This window comes from Parasteatoda tepidariorum, chromosome 1 (assembly GCF_982258835.1).
Source record: "Parasteatoda tepidariorum strain Cologne lab strain chromosome 1, Ptep-v5.0, whole genome shotgun sequence".
NCBI lineage: Eukaryota > Metazoa > Arthropoda > Arachnida > Araneae > Theridiidae > Parasteatoda > Parasteatoda tepidariorum.
Genome location: NC_141755.1, coordinates 56,702,309 through 56,727,459, shown reverse-complemented (window position 1 = coordinate 56,727,459; position 25,151 = coordinate 56,702,309). Strand labels below are relative to the sequence as shown.

The following is a 25,151-nucleotide window of genomic DNA, read 5'->3' as shown; positions in this document are numbered from 1 at the left end:
TCAAAAGGGCTTATTTTTAAACATCTTACATTTATTTTCTTTTGAAACTAATGTCGTAGATTCGATATGGAGTTTAGCTCATAAATGTTATCCTAAAGCAACACGAAGTTAAACGTTCAACCAATTTTAAGCGTTCAACCATTTTTCTTGGATACTTCAACCAGGACAGGATAAACAACTTTTTTTTAACTGAAGAGTCTGAAATTTAATGAAGATATATTCTGAGAGCCAAGACTATTTTCTGTTTCTTATTTCAATTATTTTCTGAATATTTCACTGAGAATTACAGTATTTTTTATTACTAAAAAACTCCACCATCTGCTTGCTTCGCTTACTAACCTCCATGATTGCTTCTAACTTAATTCTGTTTTTTCATTCTTTTCTTCCTCGAAAAAAGTGGATATCTTCCATAAAAACAACTTTTTGTTAGTAAATGTGTAACTATTATAATTTTGTGTACGACCATTTTGTTAATGTGTATAAATCATTACAAAAATAATGACTTCCTGGTTTTGAAAAATATTTAAAGGTTCAAGAAAAAGAATTAGATTTAGGAATACAGATTGGTTGATTTATTGAGAAGGAGTCAAGGAGAAGTAATTTTACTTGTTTATGAGTTTTGTGTATTATTGTAATATATAATTGTGACATTTCAAATAGGAACTGGTTTTCTCTTTCCTGAACTAAAATTTTTATATATTTAAAAACTGTAATATAAATATTAAGATTTATTTCTGGCAGCTCCTGATCATTTTAACACTTTTTATTTTTTTGACTACTTTCGATATTAACTCAAGTGCGAGCTTATAAAATAAATATCTCGAGAGAGATAAATGCATTTTCCTACAACAATGGATTAATCGTCATGATTTAGAGAAAAGATTTGAGAAAGACACTTAAAACTTTAATGGCAATAACTTTTGAAAAAATTGCAATAAATTTTATAGCAATAACTTTGGAAAATTTGAGATTTCGAAAAACTTTCCAGTTAGTTTACAAGACCCTTTATTGCAAATCAAATTTCAACTCAGTAGATGTATTCATGCGGGCTGTAGAACAGTCTGTATGATATTTTTTACAACAAATTTTGTCAATAAATAATTCTCGAACTAATTATCAAATGTTAATCTTTTCCATTTCAGTGACTTTATCGAATTTGCTCAGAAGTTTTATCGATTTTGCCCAGTAAAACAAGATGTAACGTAAAATAGAAAGCTAAGACAGGTGTCATTTATAACTTTTTAATATCAAGAGATGTTCTTTTCATTCAAATATGTATATTTTCTTTCATATCCTTTCTTTTATATTCGTTGTTTATGCACAGACATTTTGAAAAACATTGATCATATTTTAACACCGTACAAATTTGCTTGAAAAAAAATAAATTGAAGAAACATTTTTTTTACTATTGACGAAATTCGTTTTATTGAAGATGTGACGATAGTTATTTCGTCACTGACGAAATGCTCGTTCGGAGCATATATCCGTAAATTATTTCGTCAAAAACAGAGAAAGTTTCGCTATATTTGAGTATCCATTTTTTATAGTGCATTGTATATGGTTCAAGGCAGCAATATCCCGGTTTAAATTTTTCTGAGAGAATACCAGCCGAGTTATTGTAGATAGAGCGAAATTGTGTGGATTGAGTTATCTTTGAATAGAAGTGAAGAAATTTTTATCAGCTATAAGAGTTCATTGTCACTCGTCCTTATTAAACAAAGCCTAATGGAATAAATATTTCTTCATAACTTCGCATGGCAGATTGTTTTCGCTTACATTTTTTAAGTTCTTCTGTACTTACTATCCTCCGACAGAAGATAAGAAAAAAGTTATATTTAATAGGTTATGTATAGATAATTCTTTAATCAGATTTGATAATATTAAACACATATTATAATTCAAAATTTCGTTTTATTTATATAAATCTAGTTGTCGTTTCGGATATGTTTTGAAAAAAACTATTTAATAGCATTTAACTTTTCTTTATTTCCAGAAAAATATATTTTGGATTTTAATATAAATTATTTTCAGTGAACTTCATATTATTGTCATCAGCATTTTTGAAGGAAAAAAAAGAGTAAGTAGGTTTTGTAATATTTTTTCGGTTTGGTAGTCGATTTTTGTTAGTTATAGCATATTCTATGTAAATTTATTTAGTTGATTGATTTTTTAATGAAATTTCTTTATGATGAAGAAAAATAACATTTAAAAGTTTAGCTAAAATTAATTTACGATCTTGTGGTGTGAATGGCGGGAGAAAATGTTTCAGTGAATGGGCAAAATTTCAGAAATAAATAAATAAATAAAAAACGTATTTGTTGGTAACGAAAAATAAAATTATTATTGATCAATATTATTCAGTCCATCGTAGCTATCTAATAAAAAAATTCTTGATTATCAGTTCGCGTGAAATTTTAGTTCATCAGTGCTGATTAAAATAACTCTTGTAATATATATTAAGTCAAGTCAGAAATACATTCCATATTAAAAACACAGCAAAAGAGATGTAATAGAATATTTACATTTAATTACACTAATGAAAGAATTTAGTCTTAAAATGAAGAGTGAATGTTGTTATCTCAGGGAGAAAAAACAACTAGCACAGATCTTACTGGTAATTTGGGGGGGGGGGACAAAACATCAATAACAACCGTGGGGCTCTAATAATAGTGCTTCTCTCAAATAAATCTGAATCATTGAGTTGTGTGATTTTTTATATTGAGTAGTAGCTAACATTAGAAAATACCCACATCTATTGAATATTTTGTAATACTTCCAGCCATTTAATATAAAGCACATTTTGGAAAGTTGTGTGTAAGGATTTTCAGTACGTTTTATATAGCGGCTGTGGTAACCTAGTTATTAGAGAATCAGACTTCGGTCAGGAGGTGTCGGGGTTCGATCCTCGACTCCGCTAAGACAGTACATGTAATATACGCGGGGGAAAAATTGGTTACGGAATCGAAAGTTCTGTGGTCAGTCGTTGAGGAGTACCATAGATACAGAGATCTGGAGAAATATTCCCCCCCCCCCTCTCTTCAGATCTATGTCTAAATGGTGGAAGCAGCATCGTGAATGAGTGGTGCTGTCATCTGTCCTTAGAATTTTGACTTAAGATGTACTTTCATAATTGCGGTGCTCTCTTGTCAAACGAAAGGCGCACCTTCCCGAATTGCGAATTGCAAAAGACTAATCGCTGGTGAACTTGCTTGTCCGAGAACCATTAGAAACAACAATAGGTTTTAAATCCTTTGTAATTGTTTAGATTTAATTATGAATAAATAAATAAATAAATATATAAATTGAACAGGCCTATACTTTAAAATTAATTAGACATGAATACGAAAAGTCTCCCTATTTAAAAAAAAAGAACTCATACTTTCAGGAACATATTTATTGGCAACACGTACAGCAATGTTTCATCTATTTTTCAACATAGCCACCACCAGAATTGAGACTTTTGTCTATCGTGGGATCAACTTTTGTATCCCTCTGTCGTAAAACTCTGCCGCCACGGAACCAGCGTGTGACAGACGTCTTCTACTCTTCGTCTTTGCCAAAGATTAGAGAAGAAAAGATTAGAGATTCTGCCAAAGAAAGAGCAAGATCAGGACTGTAGGGTGGATGATCAAACAACTCCGAGCCAAATTTCGTCAAAACAGCTGCTGTGCGTCGAGCTGTATATGGACGAGCCTTGTCATGGGGGAGCACAACACCTGCAGTAAGCATTCCACGCCTCTTGTTTTGAATTTCCGCAGTGTTTCACAGTAACAGCCAGTGTTTACTGTTTCACCACGTGGTTCCATTCACAGGCGGCAGAGTTCTACGACAGAGGGAAAAAAAATTTGATCCCATGATACGACAAGTGTCTCAATTCTGGTGGTGGCCATGTTGAAGAATAGCTGAAACATTGCTGTACTTGTTGCCAATAAATATGTTGCTGAAAGTATGAGTTTCTTTTTTTAAAAAAAATAGGGAAATTTACTTTCTGGATGCGCCTCGACATTAAACATTAATACAGTTCATTCTTCGTACATAAAATAAGATCTACAATTCGACCGTTTGTACAAATCTATTGTAATTTCAAGAATTTTATATTAGTATATTTCCTCATCTTTGAATTCGTATTTGCAGCTGAAAAGATAAACGATGAAAATTCCCACAGCTATCCTCTTGAAATGTCCTCGAGGAGAAGCCTTGTCCAGCGTTCTCGCATGCTCCCGAGGACGGGAAGCGATTCGAGACCAATCCAGTTTCTTTGCTGACTCAGTTTCACCAGAAGCACTGAGCAGGGCTCGGCCTTTGACAGAGATGCCAGGACCGAAAGAGTTGCCTTTCCTCGGAAACATACATCGATATCTGCCGATCACTGGTATAGACTTCTATTTTCAATGAAATCTAAAGTATTTTTAAGAAACAAAGAACGTAACTCAAGTGTCTACCGTTAATTTATGTAAATAGTATCCATCATAGAATAATTATGTGTTAAAAAAAATTAGTATACTTTATTCCGGATATGAAAATATATACTTTTAAATGATGGGACCGGGATGGATCAGGGGTAAGATCACTTGTTCGTCTCTCAACAAGGTTATCCAGATTAGATTTCGAGTGATAGCTGATCGACTGTTGTCCTGCTTCTGGGTCTTGCTGGCCACAGTCTTGACTGCTCCAGTGGTAAATGGATTATGGGTTAGAATCTTTTGGAAATCGGGCTGACAGTGGGAGGATTTTCTAATATTTTAACGCAAATGAGAATTAATTTCCTCAAAAAGTCGTCCCTGACAGCGAGATTGTCAACATTTCCTTCGTCCTTTGCGTAGGATTAAAATTTGTCAAGAATATCGATTTGAACATTGACTTTCGCAATTCTGAAGTAAATCTGCTGTTAAACAATAGACAAAAATACTTTAAATATATCACTAACTTAATTTATCGTCTGCACTAATTAATTAGCATATTTGAGGTCACCCCCTCGAACCATTAAGAATGAGTCCTAGAACGTGAAGATCCGATCATTTGATTAAAAGTTATTCATGGTGGTCCGTTTTTTTATTTTTCACTCTGTGCAATGCAAAGAATTTAATTGTTGATATTATGAGAATAAAGGAAACTAGGTGAATTGTTTCTGAGCTGTAAATAAGACATTCGTTTAAGCTTCCCAGAAAATGCGACTGAAGTTTGATATAATCCTAACTCAGTATTGGTTATTCTAACTCCTTCAAAAGTTGAAGTTTGATTTCCCAGAAAATGACTCCGAAGTTTAATATAAACCTAACTCTGTATTGGTTACTGTAACACCTTCAAAAGTACTAATTTCGTAAAACCATTTCAAATCAATGATTAAAAAATTATGTAAAATCAAAGATTAATAAATGATGTAAATCAATCATTCATTTCAGTTCTCACTCAATATAAATATTCTGTCAGTAAAATCAGAAATTAATCTAATAGTTCAGTAAAATCAATAGTAAAAGAGAAAATTCCATTAGATATCTGGAAGTTCAATATCAACTTAATAGCTTGAAACTTTTTAGTTGATGTCAAGAAAATATTCCAAAATCTAAAAAAATGTCTGGAAAAAAAACCATAAAACAGAAATGAAAAAAAATTTCCCTCGTTTAATTAAAGGAAATGAATGATTTCTTACTGAAAACTATAAAAATAATGCTAGAGAGACATTAATTTTTATATTATTTCTTTATCTTGTTGAAATTAACAAAACTTCATTATTCGTATATCATTGCCCTTTTTAACGACGTTGGTAAATATATGAAAAATGTTAGCTATATATATTTTATGGATGTTTGTAATTGTTCAAAAACAAAAATTAACCAAGTCTTTTACGTTTATGTTCAAAAATTCTCGCTTTTATGCCTGATAATAAAATAATTTAAATTCTAACCCCGAAGTTAAAGAAAGCAATTTTCGGTTTTGGATCATTCTCGAAACAATTTTAATTAACTTGTCGAGTACATTGTCGGGTAAATTTTATGTCATTTATTTAGTTTAATATGTTTGCTCAGAAAAGAGTAAGGTAGAATGGTTTAAAATAAATTTACAGCATAATTAAAAAGAGAACGTTAACAATTCTATAAATTTGGGGGCATAATATATCAAACTATGTAATTTTATGCTCATTTACGATTTTTTTTAAAAAAAGACATACTATCAATACACTTATTAAAATATTATGAATATGAAGTAAAAATGATTATTTTATGACATTTGAGTAGGTTCATATGATACAATTATGATTTTTCTTATCTAAAAATTTCGAAAATTTATAGGTATCCAAATATAGATCATAACACAGTTACTTTTTTGCTGGAGTAAAATAACGTAAAATCAAAGCAATGTTAAATGTAAAAATAAAAAAAGTTCTACCGTTTTCACACTATAAACTAGCGCTTGTCGACCCAGAACTGACAGACTGATTGAAAAATCCAAAAAAAGAAAATAGTAGGAACGTCTTGAGTTTTGCATAAGAAGACAGTGTTTAGTCTGTGGTTTGCATTTAATTTGAAAACTAAATGCAAATTTAGTCCACAGCTTACACTGCTTATCTAAAAAACTATACAAAATTTGTTTCTGCTGCATACTTGACCATTCCAATTGAAATATGTTTGCTTGAGATATTGCTCATTTTGTCCTCAAATTGTATAACGCTCTTTCAGCAAATGGTGATTATTTTGCAAACATTGATTTTGTAGTTCTTTTCAGTTGTCAATGCCATCTATTGACGAACTTCACAACTAATTTTAGATTTGCAGAATAAGTTAAAGCGTTTTTGAAGCATTTCTATCTTGTTCCAAATCTTTTAAATTGATTTTTCAAAACCAATTCCATCATCCCCAAATTCATCATCCTTATCGAAACAAAGTAGATGGTAAACCGAAATAATAAGTATGGTTAAAACTACCACAATATGGTAAAATTCATCGTGTTTCTGGCTCTACACCAAAAATTAACTCAGACATTTTTATCGAAGCACTAAGGTTTCATGATGAAATTAGGTAATTTATCAGGACACCTGAGCATGGCCTAAAGTCCAATTATTCGATTAAATTTACTTTTCATTTTTTTTTTTAAATGTGTGGTAATTAGAACTAAAATTTTGGAAATCAGAATTTCCGGTTAATCATTTCCATATGAACGGAAAAATGCCAAATGAATGGTTTAAATACCGTATACTTTGGTTTTTAAAAACGAAATTATGTTATTTCTTTTATTTTTTCTTAAATTAGAAATGTTATTACCATACATCAAAACGGTCATTTGAATTTTTTATAAATTTGTACCTTTTAAGTTATTAACATCAAAAATACAATTCGAAACGCACTTGTGTTTTTTAAGTTATATGTTTTTAATAGGTAATACCGTTTGTCATTAAACTCATTGATAAAACTTTATCTGTTCCATCCAATGTATTAGGTGAGTTCTCCATGAAAACATGGCATGAGGCTCAAGCATCAAAATTCAAAAAGTATGGTTCAATTGTAAGAGAACAAATAGTACCTGGAGTTACTATGGTACATTTGTATGATCCAAAAGATATGGAAGCTGTTAGCAGAAATGAAGGTACTGTAGGGTTTAAGGTTTAAAAATTTTTTCTATGAATTTTATTTATTTATTTATTTTAAATGAGGTGAATCTATTTATCGTTTAAGCAGGTATACATCCCAAGAGAGAGTTTTTTGTTGCCATGAGAAAAATACGGGAAGATAATAAAGAAGCTTATTCTTCTGTTGGAGTTGCAGCTGCGTAAGTAGAACAAAATTCAACAAATTAATTTGATTGTTAAATTTGTCTTTATATTTTTAAGAAATGGAATGAGAAGAGTTAACAATTCAATAGAAAGTTGTTGTTTCAAGTAATAAGTTACAAGTATAGAAAAATTTAGAGCAGGAAATCAGAATTTAAAATATTTTATATCGAATTAAACATCTATTGCTCATAATTTATTACCGAATAACTTATTTGTTTATTTTGTAATTATAGCTTACAATTATTTTAGTATTAATGTAATAGCTCTTAGTGCATTTTTTTGAAAATTTTATAATTTTAAAATGCTCAAAATGTTAATTATAGCATTGAAACAGGTTTCAATTGTTTTGAGAATGAACTGTTTGATTAATCTAAAGATCCTAGAACTGACTCACTTGAAACTTATTATTTTCTTCGGTTCTTAATTGTTTCATGATATTATTAAGGAATAGCTAGGATTATTTATTTTTCTGTGGAGTTATAGCTACTTAAACACTCTGTAAACAATTCCAGTTCAAATTAAAATTTAAAGTAGGGGCACTTTGGGTACATCATTCGTAAAATCTATTTTACTGTAAGATCCATTTTTACCGCAAAATATTATACCATAAATTTTACAGTAATATTTATTTAATGACATAAAAGTCAAGTTGGAACCCATCTATCTGAAAGAGGACAATATCACTATCTGAAAGAGGGCAATATTTCATTGAGAACTCAATGCTATAATTGCATGGATAAAGCAACTCTGGTAAAATTATCGAACTGTACGGTAAGGATATTTCTTACAAGGAAAACTCGATAGTTCTGGTTAAGAAAACCAAAATATACGGTATTTAATCCAATTTTGGAAAATTTTTCCTTTCATATAAAATAGTAATTGTTTACTGTAAATTATGGTTTTCAAAATTATCGTTCCTATTACCACACATGTAGAAAAAAATGCAAAACAAAAAAGCAAATTCATCCGGATAAATGGTTTACATGCCAGGCTCTAAAGAATCATGATAAAATTACCAGTTTTATCACATCTATCAAATTATATCACATAATATAAACCATATCTTATTGCTAATTTTACAAAAATCATTACTAAAGCGTTTCGGTAAAAATTATGAGCTTTTTGGTGTTCCCATAGAGCCAGAAACGCAATAAATTTTACTATATACAGGTAGTTTTGAACATACTTTTTTTTTCTCAGTGCTCTATGTCACCTCTAATTGAATTACGTACACTTGTTTCATTTTTCTTTACTAAGTTTTTTCGTCATGGCATTCAGGTTTGCTCGAATGAGTAATTATTAAAATATAATGTCCAAATACTGATTGATTTGAAACATTTTCCAGGAATGGAGAAGATTGGCATTACATGCGAACCCGTACACAAAGAGTTATGATGAGACCACAAATAATGAAAATGTATCTTCCACAAATTAATATCATAGCTGATGATCTTATCAGAAGGATACGCAAACTTCGTCAAGCTGACCATCAAGTTCCTATGTTGATAAACGAATTTTTCAAATGGGCATTGGAATGTGAGTAAAACGTTTCTTTACCAACATAGAATCATTTTTTATTTTTAATGATAATATTAGTGAGATATTTAGTCTCGGAAGAATATTTTAAGTAACATATATTTGTAAGTTTGAGAAATTCAGTTTTAGAGTGCTCATAAATATCAAGATTTATTTGTGAAACTATTTTCGATTGTTAACAAAATTCACTTAAAATTCTCTTCGATTAAGTTCTTCCTTAACGATATAATCTTGTGTAATTCGGCATGCATTTCCATAATCTAATACAAAAAATTGAGAATTCTTATAACAGTTCAATTTTTGAAAAAAAAAACAATTATTAAAAATTATTATTCGAATTAACATTTAAAATAAGTATTGATTGCCTGAAGATCTGTTTATTTTAAAATTATTTCGATTGTTAACAAAATTCACTTGAAACGCTCTTCAATTAAGTTCTTCCTTGACGATATAATCTTGTATATTCCGGGATGTATTTCCATAATCTAATACAAAAAATGGAGAATTCTTATAACAGTTCAATTTTGGAACAAAAACAATTATTAAAAATTATTATTCTAATTAACATTTAAAGAAAAGTAGGCTGCTCGCCTGAAGTTCCATTTATTTTAATATAATCTTCGATTGTTAAAAAAAATTTATAATCTTGCGTAATTCAGTATGTATTTCTATAATCTAATACAAAAAATGGAGAATTCATATTACAGTTCAATTTAGGAATAAAAATACTTATTTATGAATGTCGTAGGAACATTGAATAATTGGATTCTTTGAAAACAGTCGCCGTCATTTTGCAATGCACCGCACTAATTGATACGTCTCCACTATTTGCTATTCAGTCTGATAATTTTAGGCCTATAGTAATGAACTCACATATCATCAGGCTAATTAAGAACTATTAATATCATTGCTAAATTTATTTAATTTATTTCAGTCACTATGTAATAAATCTAAAATAGGAAAGGCTTTTGTAAATGGCCTTATTAAAGGTTTATTGCATTAAGCCCTAGCAAATTCAAACTGATTGAGAATTTTTTCTTACATTTCTAGCTATCCTGATGGTATATAGTCAGATTGTAATAGGCCTGAAAAATATGAGATGGATTTAAAAATACTGAAGACTTTTTCATTGCAAAATGCCAGCGACAGTTGCTCAGAGCCAAATTTTTTGCTCCATATGCATTCGAACAGTTTAAAATTCTTCTTATTGTAAAAACATTCAATTTAGGTTTGTTTTGTTTATTTCAGCTGTGACTTACATATTGTTCACTGAGCGCTTAGGCTGCCTTGATGACAATGTAACAGAAGATTCAATAACTCAAAAATATATTCAGTCTGTCAATGATTTCTTTCAGTTGTCAGCCAAAGTGGAACTTTCAACATTTCCTATTTGGCGAGCTTACCCCTCTCTCTCACCCTCTTACAAAAAGTTGAAGCAGGTTCATGACTTTTTCTTCAAGTACGTTAAAATTATTCTTTATTATTATTATTAGGGCTTTTCTTATCATTACTTATATTGTTTTATTTCAATTAATGAACTTTTTTTAGTAAAAATACTTGAAATGTTTTACACACTCTCAGTATTAAAACTCTCACTTTTGACGATTCAGCAATCCTTGAGTTATATCTCGTTAATTTTGAAAATCATTAGACACGAAATCACGAAATTTGTGACGTAGCGAGAACTCTCAAATGTATGTCGAAAATATTTCCTCAACTCGAAATCTCATCGTAGTGCATTATGGGAGATTGTTAACTAGAATGACGAAACTAGGATGAAGCGTAGGCGATCAAAAAGGAAGTGAAGAAATATACAGACAGGGTTGTATGCTGGTTAAGTAGTTGGTCTTGTACCAGGAAGATGCATGATTCGAATCCAGCTTCGGGTTTGGTAATGAGTATGAACTAATTGTTGTATTTTACCTCTATTCTATGTGTATTTCTTGTGTTGTTAAGATGGCAATGATCCAGCTATATGTTGTCCACGATCAAATGAGTTATTAGAAAAATAGATACAATAAGAACTACGAGTTTTAATTTTTTGTTTTCCTTTTTTTTGTTGAAAAAAATGGAATGACGAAATATTTCTTTGCTATTGACGAAATTCGCTTTCTTGAGAAAGTGACGTCACTTTAGAGAAATATTTGTTCGAAGCAAATACCAGAAAACAGTGATATCAAAAACGAAGAAAGTTTAGTGAAATTCGAGAATTCATTTTTTGAAGTGTAGCATCGGTAAAAAAATTCTTAAAAAGGTCAATACAATTGCAAGAGTAAAGTAAATACATTTAATGCACCACCGAAAAATTCTTAACAAAGTCAATACAACTACAAAGGTAAAGCATGAAGATTTTTTGAAAGAAGCACTGATAAAATATTTGCACATAACGCATAAAATGTTATGACATGTCATATTTTATTAAAAATAAATAAATAAATAAATAAAAGTTAGATTTAGAAAGTTATTATAAAACTTTGTGATTTACAGGGACATTTATTGAAATTTTGAAAGTTAATAAAAGTTTTTTTTATTTTTATTATTTTTTTTAAAGTTATATTTCTAGTAAATTTAGACAGATGGAGCTCCTTCCCAACATGTTATACAAAGTAATATAGATAAAAAATTATATTCACAAAAGGATAGTTGGAGCTAAAAATATTTAGTAAAGTAATTTAAAGAAGGCAATGTATTTGTGAAGCAACAGTTTTCTTACGAACTTCAAGAAATTTTTTTTAAGGTTTTTTTTTCTCTAATAATTAAAAGAAAGTTAATTCTAATAATTCTAATTTTCATTATAATTTACATAGATTAAATTTTATAACTTCTTGTTAGAAACATAAAAACGTTAATTAATCAATTACGATGAATATATGAGTAAAATCGCTTTTGGATGATATATTTATATCATCCAAAAATAAATAAATAATAATTATAATAAAATAAATAATAATTGATAATAATAAATATTTTTTAATAATAGTATAATAATTTTATAAATAAAATTTAATAATAAAATAAATAATAATTAATCTATAGATAAATTACTCAAGCAGAAAATTTTCTCATATTTGTATTAGAATTGAGACATTTAAGAAAATTTAAAGACAAAATTTGTAAATTTTAAATAATTTGAAGCATACATATTTTAAAAATATTTTTGTACACAAAATAAATTTTTCTTCAATGAAAAAATAAATGAAATAACGTAATTAACACACAAAAACTTTTGGTGATTAGGCCTTCTTTAGAATTTTATAAAAGCGTGAATAAACTTTTAATAAAATCACTAATTACATTAATTTATTATAACATGCTGTATAATGGTGATTTTTGAGAGATGATATAAAATAATTTGCTTGAAGAAACTTTTAAAATGACACATTACTTAAGAAAACATATTTAAACAGAAAATATATATGATTCATGTATTATATTTATAACTTTGTAGATTGATATTCAATGGAATTGTAAATTAAATTTTATATTCCTTAAAATCGAATGATGCAATAAAAAATATTTTTTTATTGAAAAATTACAAAGCTGTAGTTTTAGTTCTTACATAACGGAATACAAAGAAACTATCTGAAATTTAAATTAAGTTATTTCTTTAAAGCGCGTGACGAAAGTTAAAATCTTGTTTACTTGTATACATATTACACAGCCATTTACTTGTATACATATTACACAACCATAAAAATATTAATTTGCTTAAAATTCTATTTTTAATCACAGTTTTCAAACAAACTTTTGCGTTGCACATTTCTAAATTTTACTTAATCTTGTCCTTCTTTGAATAAATTACAAAATTACTAATAACTTTTCTAAATTTAGTATTGGTTTCTAATAGTTTTATTCCTTTTCTAATAGAACTAAAAAATATTTTTTTTTTATATTATAGTTTTGAGACCTTTAGATTTAAACTAACTACTAGTTTCAATTCGTTCTTATATTATAACCATTACAAAAAAATACGTTTTGTCTTCTTATTGTTATAATTGATAACACACATAAAATTATATTTTAGTAAAAGGAAAATATCTATTTTTTGAGACTTTACAAATTAAGAAAAAAGATATAATATTCTTATGCTTTACTGAAGCTTGTCAAAAATTTTTAACAAAGAAATATGCTATCTTGTTTTCTATATCTTCATTCAAAATAAATTTTTCGTATTGTATAGAGCAAATCCATATAATAACAATAAAAAGTTTCAAATATATGTGTTCAATGTATGCATTTTTTTTCAGAACTTGGAAACTTCTATTGAGAAGAGACATTGACCGGCTTTAAAAGCAAATACTAAAATGCAATAAAGGAAATATATGAGTCGATAAGAATAAACAAAATCGCTTCAGTTTGCTCAACGGTCAAAAAGAAAGATATGGCTCAAATATATGACTTTTTTTAGTATTTCTCACAGTAGAGAATATATTACCATATTTCCCAATATCATATTAAGCACGGCGCTCGAAAAAAGTTTGAGTCTAAACAAAACATTTTAATATTTTTGAAACTGTGAATTTCAGCAACTTTAGAATATTGCAGCGAATAGAAAATTTAAATGTACAAAAATATTTCAAAAATATTAAAAATTAAAACAATTTTTATACTCTAGAAATGTGGAGAGCTAGAAACATTTTTGAGTATTTTCTTTATGTGGCTGGGTGGCGTAGTTGGTTTGTCGTCAGCCTTCTGAGCCCAAGTCTGCGGGTTCGATCCACGGCCCAGACACCGGATTTTCGGGATGCAGAAAATCCTCAGAGGCCATGTCGTATGATTATGCGGCATGTAAAGATCCCTGGAGTGCCTTATTGGCTCTGGCATTTCCGGCAAAATTAAATTACTAGTGCACTTTAGCATCCAAATAGAGTGGTAGAAACTAGACGTCAAAATCCATCTAGTGTAGCAGAAACTAGACGTCCAAATTAACATGACCAACGGTATCTCACCCATTGTGGTGGTCCTGAAAGAGTGGATACTACCTCTGGAGAACGCACTAGGTCTGCTCATCGTCAAGACTGATTTTGCAGCTCACTGGAAATAAAAAAATAAAAAAAGTATTTTCTTTATAAAGATCTTGTTCTCTTTCTATAAATCTTAATTAAGCATTCTCAAACTTACGAATTAAAAAAATTTTTTTAATCGTTTTTTAGACTTATTTTAAATATTTAAAATTGAAATTTTTAGTTCATTTTCAATACTCTTAGTTTCTCCATTTTCATAGGTATCGTCCATTATAAAACTTCATAAATGATCGGTTGGGGTTTAGCTCTGTCTTTTTTAAACACCGAAAAAGAAACTGCGAAAGATGAGTGCAGCATGAGAATTTTGGTTTTAGAAATGTGTGCGGAGCATAATCTTGATGAAAAATGCATCCCTTAGATATTAGAAGATATGATTCTAGCAATAAGTTTTAAACCAAGAAGGCTGCTAACTTGAGCCTTGCTTTTTTGACTTTTTTTTTACTTTCTTTATTACCTTAGTATTTTTTCATTGTTTTTTTTAAAAAGCAAATAGTAATAATTTGCTTAAACTTAAATTACACCATATTATGAAAGTTCATTGTAGAGGCTGTGATCATTTCAATTAGTGGATTCGTACAGGTAGCATCATTGTAGTCTTAAGCATACTTTTGGCCGTTGCAAATACATCTTAATTTGGATATCATGTACGGATAATTATCTCAGAGAAATGAATAAAATTCGCTTTAGGAAAAAAATTAATGAAGTAAATGTTAAGAAGAATATGGCTAAATTCAAAAATATAAAAATAAAGAAAAGAAATCCCTTAAGGGGATCAAATTAAACATTCTCTTATATCGAGAATTTCTGTAAAGATTATTCAACGGTTTGGGACTGGGAGGCCCCAAACGCCCCTCTTCCAATCTTCACACCAATAATTCAAAATTCAACGATTAAGAATTGTTCCCAACGGACAGTTAGGAGCATGGAAGAGATCCAAGGTTGGTGAATTATCGAAGGATAACATAACCAAAAATAAAGCCAACCCCCATAATTAATATTAAATTTGAAAATAATTTGGCGAAAGCAAATCGCCAAAAAGACTGGGAGAATTAGTATAACCATGTAACTGAAACATATTTGTGGTAAGAAATAAGGAATAAAGAGTTATAAATAGATTTTTGTTTTCGATTTTGTTGCGACAGTGAATTAATGAGTCTTACATTAGCTTCGGAATAAAAAGTTAGCCGTTACATTGATTGTTAATAAAAGGATAAAATATTTTATATTCGCTTTTATAAATTAAAATAAAAATTTAATAATTGATTTAATTTAATTAAAACTCAGTTCAGAATAATTAAAGAAATAAGTTTAAGATATTAAAGAAATTTTAAAAACTCGAAAATATGTAATGCCTATTGTGGCATCACAGTTATCATAATTTAATATTTGAAAAACAAGGCAAAAATTAAAGTAAATAATTATAAAATCATTATAAAGCTAATAGAGTATTGGTTTAGCATCTAGTAAACATCATGAAGCGTTCTTATTCGGCCATTCTATAGGAATGCGTTGTGTTGTTCTTGTCTGTTTTAATGTTCTTAAGAAAATATATGGTAGTTACATTTTAATTTTTCTTCCCATATTAGCAATGCTTTAAATTACGTAAATAAAAGAATGTCATCCATTGATTCTAAGAATAGACAAGAAGACGATCAGATGTCGCTCATCGAGATGCTTCTTGAAACTTGTACGCCGAAAGACGCTAGCGTTATGGCGGTTGATGCTATGGCTGCTGGTATTGACACGGTAAAAATAATTTTTTTCCTTACAAAACATTAGTATTTTTTGCTTCCAGTAAATGGATAATTAAATTAAATTAATTAATTAGTTTAAAGCAGTTGTTTGAGTGGTAGAATTTTTATTAACTTTTAATGTTGTTTAATTCATAGACCTCGTTGACTCTATCATATGTTCTGTGGAATTTGGCAGCCAATCCATCGGTTCAAAAGAAACTACAGGAGGAAATCGATCGTGTTTTGCCAATTGGTGAACCCTTAACTGTAGAAGCTTTGAATCAAATGCCTTACATAAGGGCGTGCATTAAAGAAAGCATGAGGTAAGTGTTGTATTTTGATTTTGCTGTTTCTGATGAGGAAACGTTATTTAATTGTGGATGACAACGTATTGATTAATTAAGTTTTATTGAATGAAATTTTCTCTATATAGATATCACAGTATCTGCACAACATATTCTTTCATATCTATGTTGCTATACTTATTAATTTTTATTTTTCTTAATTTACGAACAATATATTCATTAGCATCTAAAAGTTAATGTAAAGGGCTTAAAAAAAGAAAAAAAACATGGATCCCCTGAATAACTTTTGATTTAATGATCAGGTTTTTCGCTCACTATCTTAACGTCTTGAGGGGGTGATCTCTTATATGCTAATTAATTAAAGCAGATGATATTTAAAGTTACGAAATTAGACACAAAGGCGCACTTTCTGGGAAAAAACATACCTTTTTTTCGAAAGATTCAAATAAGTCGCAATCTGAGAAATATGATCCCAATAATTTGGTCAGGAGAGTGGTTTGAAACCCTTAATGCCAATTTTACTTTTTGCGCATTTCGCTATATAATTTCGCTACTAATTTTTACTAACAATTATGAAATTCTTTTATCTAAACATAATTCCATGCAAAAGATAGTAAACATTTATAATTTTTATTCCTTCATTTAAGAATGATTGGAAAAAATTTGAATTTATTTTAAAGGGCCTAATTTTACATGGGAGAAAGCAAACTTGCGTGAAATTGCTTGAATAATTCCTGAAAAATCGAATTTTAAGTATTTGACTCTTTTGAAATTCAATCTCATGAACTATTTGACCAATTTCGCTCAAATTTTATGTTTATGTGTTTTGCATAACTCTAAGAATTAAATTTAAATCCAAACAAAAAAACTTTTTGATTACTTTCATTTTTAATAAGTTATTGATATTTGCTTGTCTAAATTTTTACATTTTTGATTCACCCCGAATTACACGTGCAGAAAAGTGTTTTCTTTCTACAAAGACAATTCATATTAATAAACGTGGAATTTGGCGCCATTTAATAAAACGTTATTTCAATTGTCTTAACTTAAATATTTTTCTCCTCGTGTTACATGAAAATAATTTTAACATTAAAATATACAAGTAATTGAGATATTTTTATAAAAATTTTGCAGTTGTAATAGGAAACTAATATTCAAAATTTAATTATAGAATACTTCAATAAATGATGGTAAAATACCAACTTTCTTTACCACTAAATAAATTTAAATGTTATGTTCAAATCTGTCCGTTTCTATACGGAAAACTGCAGGCAGTACATTATACAATCAGAGTCAACTGATGCATATATTGGTGTTAGCAAAGCTTCACACGTTCCCTTAATGGAAAGTTCTTCAGTTTTTAGCTTTAGGCCACAATTACATGGATATCATCTGAATTTCAATTTGATAGAGTCTCAGTTACGTTTAACAGTTATTATAACAGTATAGTAATGAAATGGAATACAGAATTAGAAGCTATTATATACGAAACAATAGTCTCAATAAAGTTTGAGTCCAAAATTTAGTGGCTCTTAGACGAATCTTTATTTCAGTGATTCGAAAACGAAAATTTATTTTAAAGTTTGGAAATTGGGCGTTTATTTTAGACTTCTGATTTAGTGAAGATAGCTACTTAGGGCGAAAAAAGCTCATTCATGTATAATATAAAGTTTAAAGCATTGCACTAAGAGTTAAGGTTTTTCTTTTATTTTCGTTGTAAGGACAGATTGTGCAAAAGGACTTTCTTGGCTTCATTGCAGTTGCTGTAACAAAGCACACAATTAAATGTCAATAAAAATGCATAAAAAATAAATGTACTCATTGCTATTGTAGCCAAAAACTAGTATATAGTGTAGCAAAAAACTACACGCAGAAAAAGTATGGTCAAAATTACCAGATCATGGGTAAATTTACCGTGTTTCTGTCTCTATGGGAACACCAAAAAGCTCAATAATTTTTACTGAAATATTTTGGTAATGATTTTGGTAGAATCAACAATAGCATGGAGTTTTATTATGCGTGATAAGTTCAGGTACACGTGATAAAATTTAGTTATTTCATCATGATACCTCAGAGCATAGAATAAAAACTATTTATTCAGTTAAATTTACTTTTCAGTTTTGCATTTTTTAGTTCATGTGTGACAATAAGAGCTATAATTTTGAAAACCTGAATTTATGGTATACCGGATTATGGTATAATGGAAAAATTACCAAATGAACGTTTTAAATACCGCATATTTGGATTTTTATAACCAAAATTATGTTTTTTTTTTAAAATTATTTTTCTATTGGAGATGTCAATATTATACAGTGCGGTAATTTTAATTGAATTTCTTCCCCGTGTTGTACTTATTTTATTTTTTATTTCATTTAATAGTACATTGACTGTTTTAGTTTTACCTTATCGTATTTTGAAAAAATATTTACCAAATATTAAAAAAAAAAAATGTAATTCTGCGGTCATCTTCAATTTGCTTAGGTTTTATTAGAAGTTACCGCAAAACGCAATACTATACTATACTTCCCTGCATCGAAATTGCATATTTGCATTTTGATTTAATCTGTTGGATCAATCAAAGATAAGTTTAATTTAAAATTCACAGGGGATGGAATTAACGTTGCTTTGAAGCTTCATCACTAATATATGCAAATATTCTTTTTGCAGAGTAAAGAAACAGTGCAAAATAAAATATTAAAAAAGACTTTATTTTTCGTTGCAGGATGCACCCCACTGTCCAGGGAACTTCTAGAACTTTAGAGAAGGATATTGTATTGTCTGGTTACCGAGTACCAGCTAATGTAAGTAATATATTGTTTATAAGTAGTATATTGTTTATAAGTAGTATATACATAAATATACTTTTCGTCAACTTAACTTGACTTACGAAATTCTGGTAAATGTAAGTCAGTTATTTATAGATATGGTCTCTAAGATTGTTGTTCTCATTTAATACAATTAAAATGACCCACAGAAAATGATTAAAAAAAACAGACATATAGCACAATTGGTATTTATTGGCCGAAATTAATGATAAAGGCTCAAACAATTTTCAATGTAGTATATAGAAAAAATTTCAAATTTCAATTTGATTTTTTCATTTAGAATCACTTTTCAATAATCTCAGCCAAACTAACCTTTAAGCATTACAAGGCTTCGATAGCCGGTTTACACAATTTTTTAATGGTTTTAACATATGGAGATTTTTATCGCTAAGTTAGTTATTTTTTTGACTAAATAGGTTTTTTTATGCTAAATTAAATAATGCAAATTTAAGGAATTTTTATCTTTCTGATTAAGCTCTACAAAATTGATATCATTTTTATTAATTGAATATGTATTTGTTACCTCCTTATTTAACAAGATTATAAATAATAAAATTGCGAATTATTTTACTGCGGTGCACAATATATCGTACTTAATATATATATATATATATATATATATATATATATATATATATATATATATATATATATATATATATATATATATATATATATATATATATATATATATATATATATATATATATATATATATATATATATATATATATATATATATATATATATATATATATATATATATATATATATATATATATATATATATATATATATATATATATATATATATATATATATATATATATATATCGATTGTAAAGCATATTGTATTATAAACGATGCTTAAAAATTAGGTTAGCTGCGATTGTACGATAAAGATACGGACATTAATAAATTTTGTTACCCATAGCAGGAAATTATTTATTTTGCTTTAAATCATTATGCAAAACGTTTCTTCACAATATAATATGTTAGTACAGAAACCATTTTGTTTTAACAAGAAAAAAATCCGTAAAATATTATTGTTTTCACATGAAGAAAATCTCATTACCAAACTATTTAATGTTCAAGTTTTACTTCCCCCTTTACTTCAAATTTCATCTTCAGGGTTTCTTACATCAAATGAATTTAAAAATAATCATTGGATACGATGCAAGGAATTCTTATAATTATTATAAATGTTCTCGATTTATAAAATTGTATCCAGAATCCTTCTTTGTGATAAATATTCTAATCACTTATAGTTAAGAATGAAAGAATTGTAGATCTTTAAACCAACATTGCATTTTCCAATTTCTAAGATTAATTCCTTGTACTAAGTCAAGTTTAATTGACGCAAAGAATAATTTGCATTAAGTAAAATTCCCCATTCCATCACTCTCGGTTTTTTTTGTTAATGATTAATCATGATTTAGCAATATACCTATTTTTATTGAAAGATATGCATTCATTTCAAATTTAAACGAACGTTTTGAATAAGGAATATATAAATGTAAAAACTAACGGGAAATCATAGGTAATTATCGTTTACTAAATATAGAGAAAGGCATTTATGTTACTCTTATAAAATATTTTAAGTTATTATTAAGTCATTGTTATTATTTCCCCCATTCCATCATTAAAATTGCAAATTATCTGTAAGGATATGACATTTATATTTTATATCGCTTTTATTTGTCCTTGACTATATGGGTAAAAGACAGTTTTTCAATTTTAACAATAAAGGTAGTTTAGTTTTGAAAAATTTCCAATTTTGGAGTTATTACTTGGAATAATCATGTTCACGAAGTATAATTTATAATGTTTTTATCCTACTAATTGTTATCGTAACAATATTTATCTTCCTATTTTAAACATAAATATTTCCGTAGATTTCTTAAAAATAAATTAATTATTTAGTAGAATAATAGCCTTATTTCACAAAAATAAAAATGGGAAATTAATAATGTTAGATTATTGCTTGTTATGTATGATTCACCACAAAACATACACATATTTTTTGCACTTTAATTTCACATAAATATTTATAAATAGTAGAAACCATCAACTACATTTTACATGCAAAAAGTTTAAACTTTAGTTGAAATTCTGCACTATTTCACTGCATGATATTTCTTGGTCTTGCCATTTTTGAGTCAGTGCGACTAGTATTCGTTATTTATTTGGGAAAATTATTCATTCGAATTGTCCTACATAAAAATTTTAGTTATGAGCATATTCAATAGTACTTTATCACAAAATTAAAAGTATTTTTCAGAATTTGAAAGTTTGGCAGGTTTATAGCTATTTGAAATGAAACTTATATTGAAAATGACCTTCCTTTGACCGCAAATAAAACCGAATCCTTAGAAAAAAAACTGAACAGATTAAAACTTACTTATTTTAAAATTTTTTTTTAAATTCAATTAATTTCATTCTATTATTATTTCCCTTTTTATTTACCTTAGGATGCATTCTTTTATCTTAAAAGTTAAAAGGTGTATACTTTCAGTAAGATTTAAAAATTATACATTATATATTGCGTAATTGACAAAAATCGTAATTTGTTTTACTGAAATGTTTCATTTTTTATATATGCTTAGTATTTGTAAAAATTTCAAATGTGTTAATTTGATTAGCTTATTCATAATTGTTAAAAAAGATGCTCAGAAATTCGAGAAATCATGTAATTTGAGTGCACACAAAATATTTGAATACGCACATTTTATAATTTTTACAGGCCATTATAATTTATACATTTTTATATAAATTATAATTTATAATTGATGTATTTCACGATCAGATTCCGTGTGACTATGTCTTCATTAACACAAATGGTGACAAGAATATAATAATCATAAAATTATGAGTGGTACTTATCAGGTAAAACATAACTTGATTTCTTCTTAAACGCTTCAAAATTCGTTACCATTCTAATCAATGGAAAGAGATCAGTAAACTATGAAAAACTGAGAAACAATGTTTTCAAATCAACCGCAAACTTCACGAAAACGTTGTGCAATTGTTTGGTAGGTTAAAAGCATATGACAATGCAGTAGTAAAATATTGATTTATAATTTTTCCAGTTAGTGGCGCCATCTGTTGAAAAAGTTTATTACTAAATTTGGAATTTGGTGAGATAAAAAGAAACATCTTTTCAAAGGAAAATGCAGAAAACCTTTCATTTCTTCTTTATTTCGTTCTTAACCACTAATTTCTTTCATATTCTTTTTTTTAAATTGGTCTTTCAAATCAGCGACTATTTTTCAGATATTCGGTAGTATAAAAATTGTAATCCAATAATATTAAAATATCGCTTTGTTTAAGAACACATATTAATGATACTAACTATTAAAAAATGACAAATATTTTACGTTTTATATAAGCTTGACTCGGCTAATATGCTTAGATGATGTTTCATAAAAAATATCTTTCACAAAATATGTGTAATTTATAATTGAAATTGAAATTTTTATTTTTGTAGACACAATTCACTCTAAACTATAACGTGTCTTGCAAACAAGAAAGATATTTCGAAGATGCTTCTACATATAGACCCGAAAGATGGTTAAGAAATGAGATGGGCAAGAAAATTACACCAGACTCATTCGCTTTCCAACCTTTTGGATTTGGACCAAGAATGTGCATTGGCAGAAGAATTGCTGACCTGGAAATGTTGACACTCCTCACTAAGGTTTAATTTATATTATTTTATATAGTTAGTCATGCATATCTTGATATCTAAATATTTAGATTATGAAAAGGAAAAGAACAAGAATTGAAAACAAAGATATAACTTCAGAAATGAATGTTTTACGAATCATTTTCTAAACATTTTGTACTAAATCTAAAAAAAAGTTTAAATAATCAAAACGTGTTTACATTTTGTTCCTTGAATGACTAAATTAGATTCCTTGAATGACTTAATTATTAACTTAAATTAGTACTTCTATAAGAAATCAAAAAATATTTACTTTCATCAACAACTGTTCCTGATATTAATTTTTTGGACACCGGCGTCATTATATAAAAAGTTTTTTCAAACGTTCTAAATGAATTGGTACTCACAATTGGTATTTTTTAATTATGAAAAAATAGTGTAATAGTTACTAAAATAAATCTGCTAGATTAACGGAATCATATTTGATAGTGAAATATAAAATCCAAAAAAGTTGTTTGAAAAAAAATTTTTTTTTTCATTTACATTAAAAAAATATCAATAATTGATTTTGAAAATTAAAAAAATTTCAATGATCTATAACTATTTCAATGATCAATAACTATTTCTCGCAAATCTAAATGACGACAATTAAGTGTAAATTAGAAAAAATATTGTTTGGAAGTGAGCCGTGTTTGGAAAATTTTACCTTTAAAGCAAAAAAAAAAAAAAAAAAAAAAAAAAAAAAAAAAATTAAAAAAAGGAAAAAAAAAAAAGAAGGAAAGAAGAAAAAAAATAACACGAGTGTCTTATATTGTATTTCATGAGCATAAATTGATAAATTGATAATTACAATATTTTTTTAAATCTCATTTTGACCTAAATTAATATAAAATAATGAAAAAAGCTTGAAAAATATGCTTAATAAAAATGCCTGTGTAAGGGGCAGGGAACTGTCCTTGCATCAGAAAGGTTCTGGGTTCGAATCCCGAGCAATGCATGGATTTTCTTTCCTTATCTGTCCTAACTGTGGGTATTCCTTCTTTCTATGTTCACATAATTTGCTTTAAAATTTAATTACTTTTGCAATTTACATGGTATTTACCTCAGTAGAAAGAATTTATTATTTTACTTAAGTATTAGTTTTACCACCCCGCTCCTCTTGCCAGCAAAAACTAATAAATCACAAGCATGTGTTATAAAAATGTTTATGCGTATGCTTTAATTTATTTATTTAGTTTAAATTTATAAGTTTTTTTTAGTTCAAGTTCTAATTATAAATAGCACATGGGTTTAAACTTCCTACTAAGAATACTAAAATAATTATCTCTATTTAAAATTTAATTTGATTTATGCGATAGGTATTTTGTATTTAGTTTACATTAATGCAATATGTCGTTGAATTATGAAATATAAAAATTTCATGACATGAAGCGAAAATCTCAATAAAAGTTCGTTCAACTATACTTTTAGATGTAAGAAGGTTTAAATTAAGAATCCAAAAAATATTTAATATTTTTCCTAAAAAGAAAAAAACAAATAGAGAATTTAATCATTATCTTGAAAAATAATCAAGCGGGATATTTCTCTTTTTACGTTGCTTTTATTATTTCTGAAACCGTTCTAAAAACAAATATTTAAAAAAAATATTCGCATATTTCTTTCGATTCCTACAAAATCTCAAGCTTTTGAATTCCATGTCAAAGTTGATGCTTTCAGTTTTAAAGGAGATTTTAGAAGGCATTCAAGTTTTCAACATGTCAAATGAGATTTCCAAGAAAAGAATTCTAATGGAATATTTTAGGGAATAGACCAATGCTATTTAGTATTCTAAGGCAAAAATATTCCAAATAAATTTTGGTATTTGATTTATTAGAAGAAGAATTATTAATTTGAAAAAAAAAATGCCAATAAAATATCAGATAATTAATTAAGAATTTGAAGATAAGAGTAAGCCTAAGAATTAATTATAATTTGCATTAGATTTAAGTCTATTTAGATAAGAACTAATCACAAATATTAAGTTGTTCTGAAAGTTCATGTCAATTTTCAATCTTAGTGTAGGGACAGTTATGAACAAATCAGAATGGTAATCTGTAATAAATGAAAGCAAGAGGCATGCGCACTTATTTGTAAAGACAAAATACAGAAAAGTACTGTTCTCAATTATATTAATCTTAGACAACAAAGGGACAATAACGTCTAAAAATAGTGAAATGGAAGAACGTCGAACTACATCCCAACAATGTCTAGCTTGATTTTAAGAACTCGATAAAGTTTCTGAAGCTCATAACTGGGA

At 27.8% G+C, this 25,151-nt stretch overlaps 1 protein-coding gene across 2 annotated transcripts in view; it reads left to right on the top strand.

The window, feature by feature from the left end:
* The window catches only part of LOC107452589 (putative cytochrome P450 49a1), a 30,554-nt gene that overhangs the window by 4,225 nt on the left and 1,178 nt on the right, over window positions 1-25,151 (top strand). The window contains exons 3-12 of one of the 2 annotated variants that reach the window (XM_071179767.2): window positions 2,032-2,077; window positions 4,135-4,372; window positions 7,435-7,581; window positions 7,674-7,764; window positions 9,114-9,304; window positions 10,553-10,763; window positions 15,915-16,074; window positions 16,218-16,384; window positions 19,089-19,167; window positions 22,679-22,888. In XM_071179767.2, the coding sequence (XP_071035868.2) occupies window positions 4,150-4,372; window positions 7,435-7,581; window positions 7,674-7,764; window positions 9,114-9,304; window positions 10,553-10,763; window positions 15,915-16,074; window positions 16,218-16,384; window positions 19,089-19,167; window positions 22,679-22,888 (1,479 nt within the window). In that variant the 5' untranslated portion in view covers window positions 2,032-2,077; window positions 4,135-4,149. Of the gene's footprint in view, window positions 1-1,759; window positions 2,078-4,134; window positions 4,373-7,434; window positions 7,582-7,673; window positions 7,765-9,113; window positions 9,305-10,552; window positions 10,764-15,914; window positions 16,075-16,217; window positions 16,385-19,088; window positions 19,168-22,678; window positions 22,889-25,151 lie in introns of those variants that run through there. The other variant, XM_043042934.3, reaches the window with a different exon arrangement.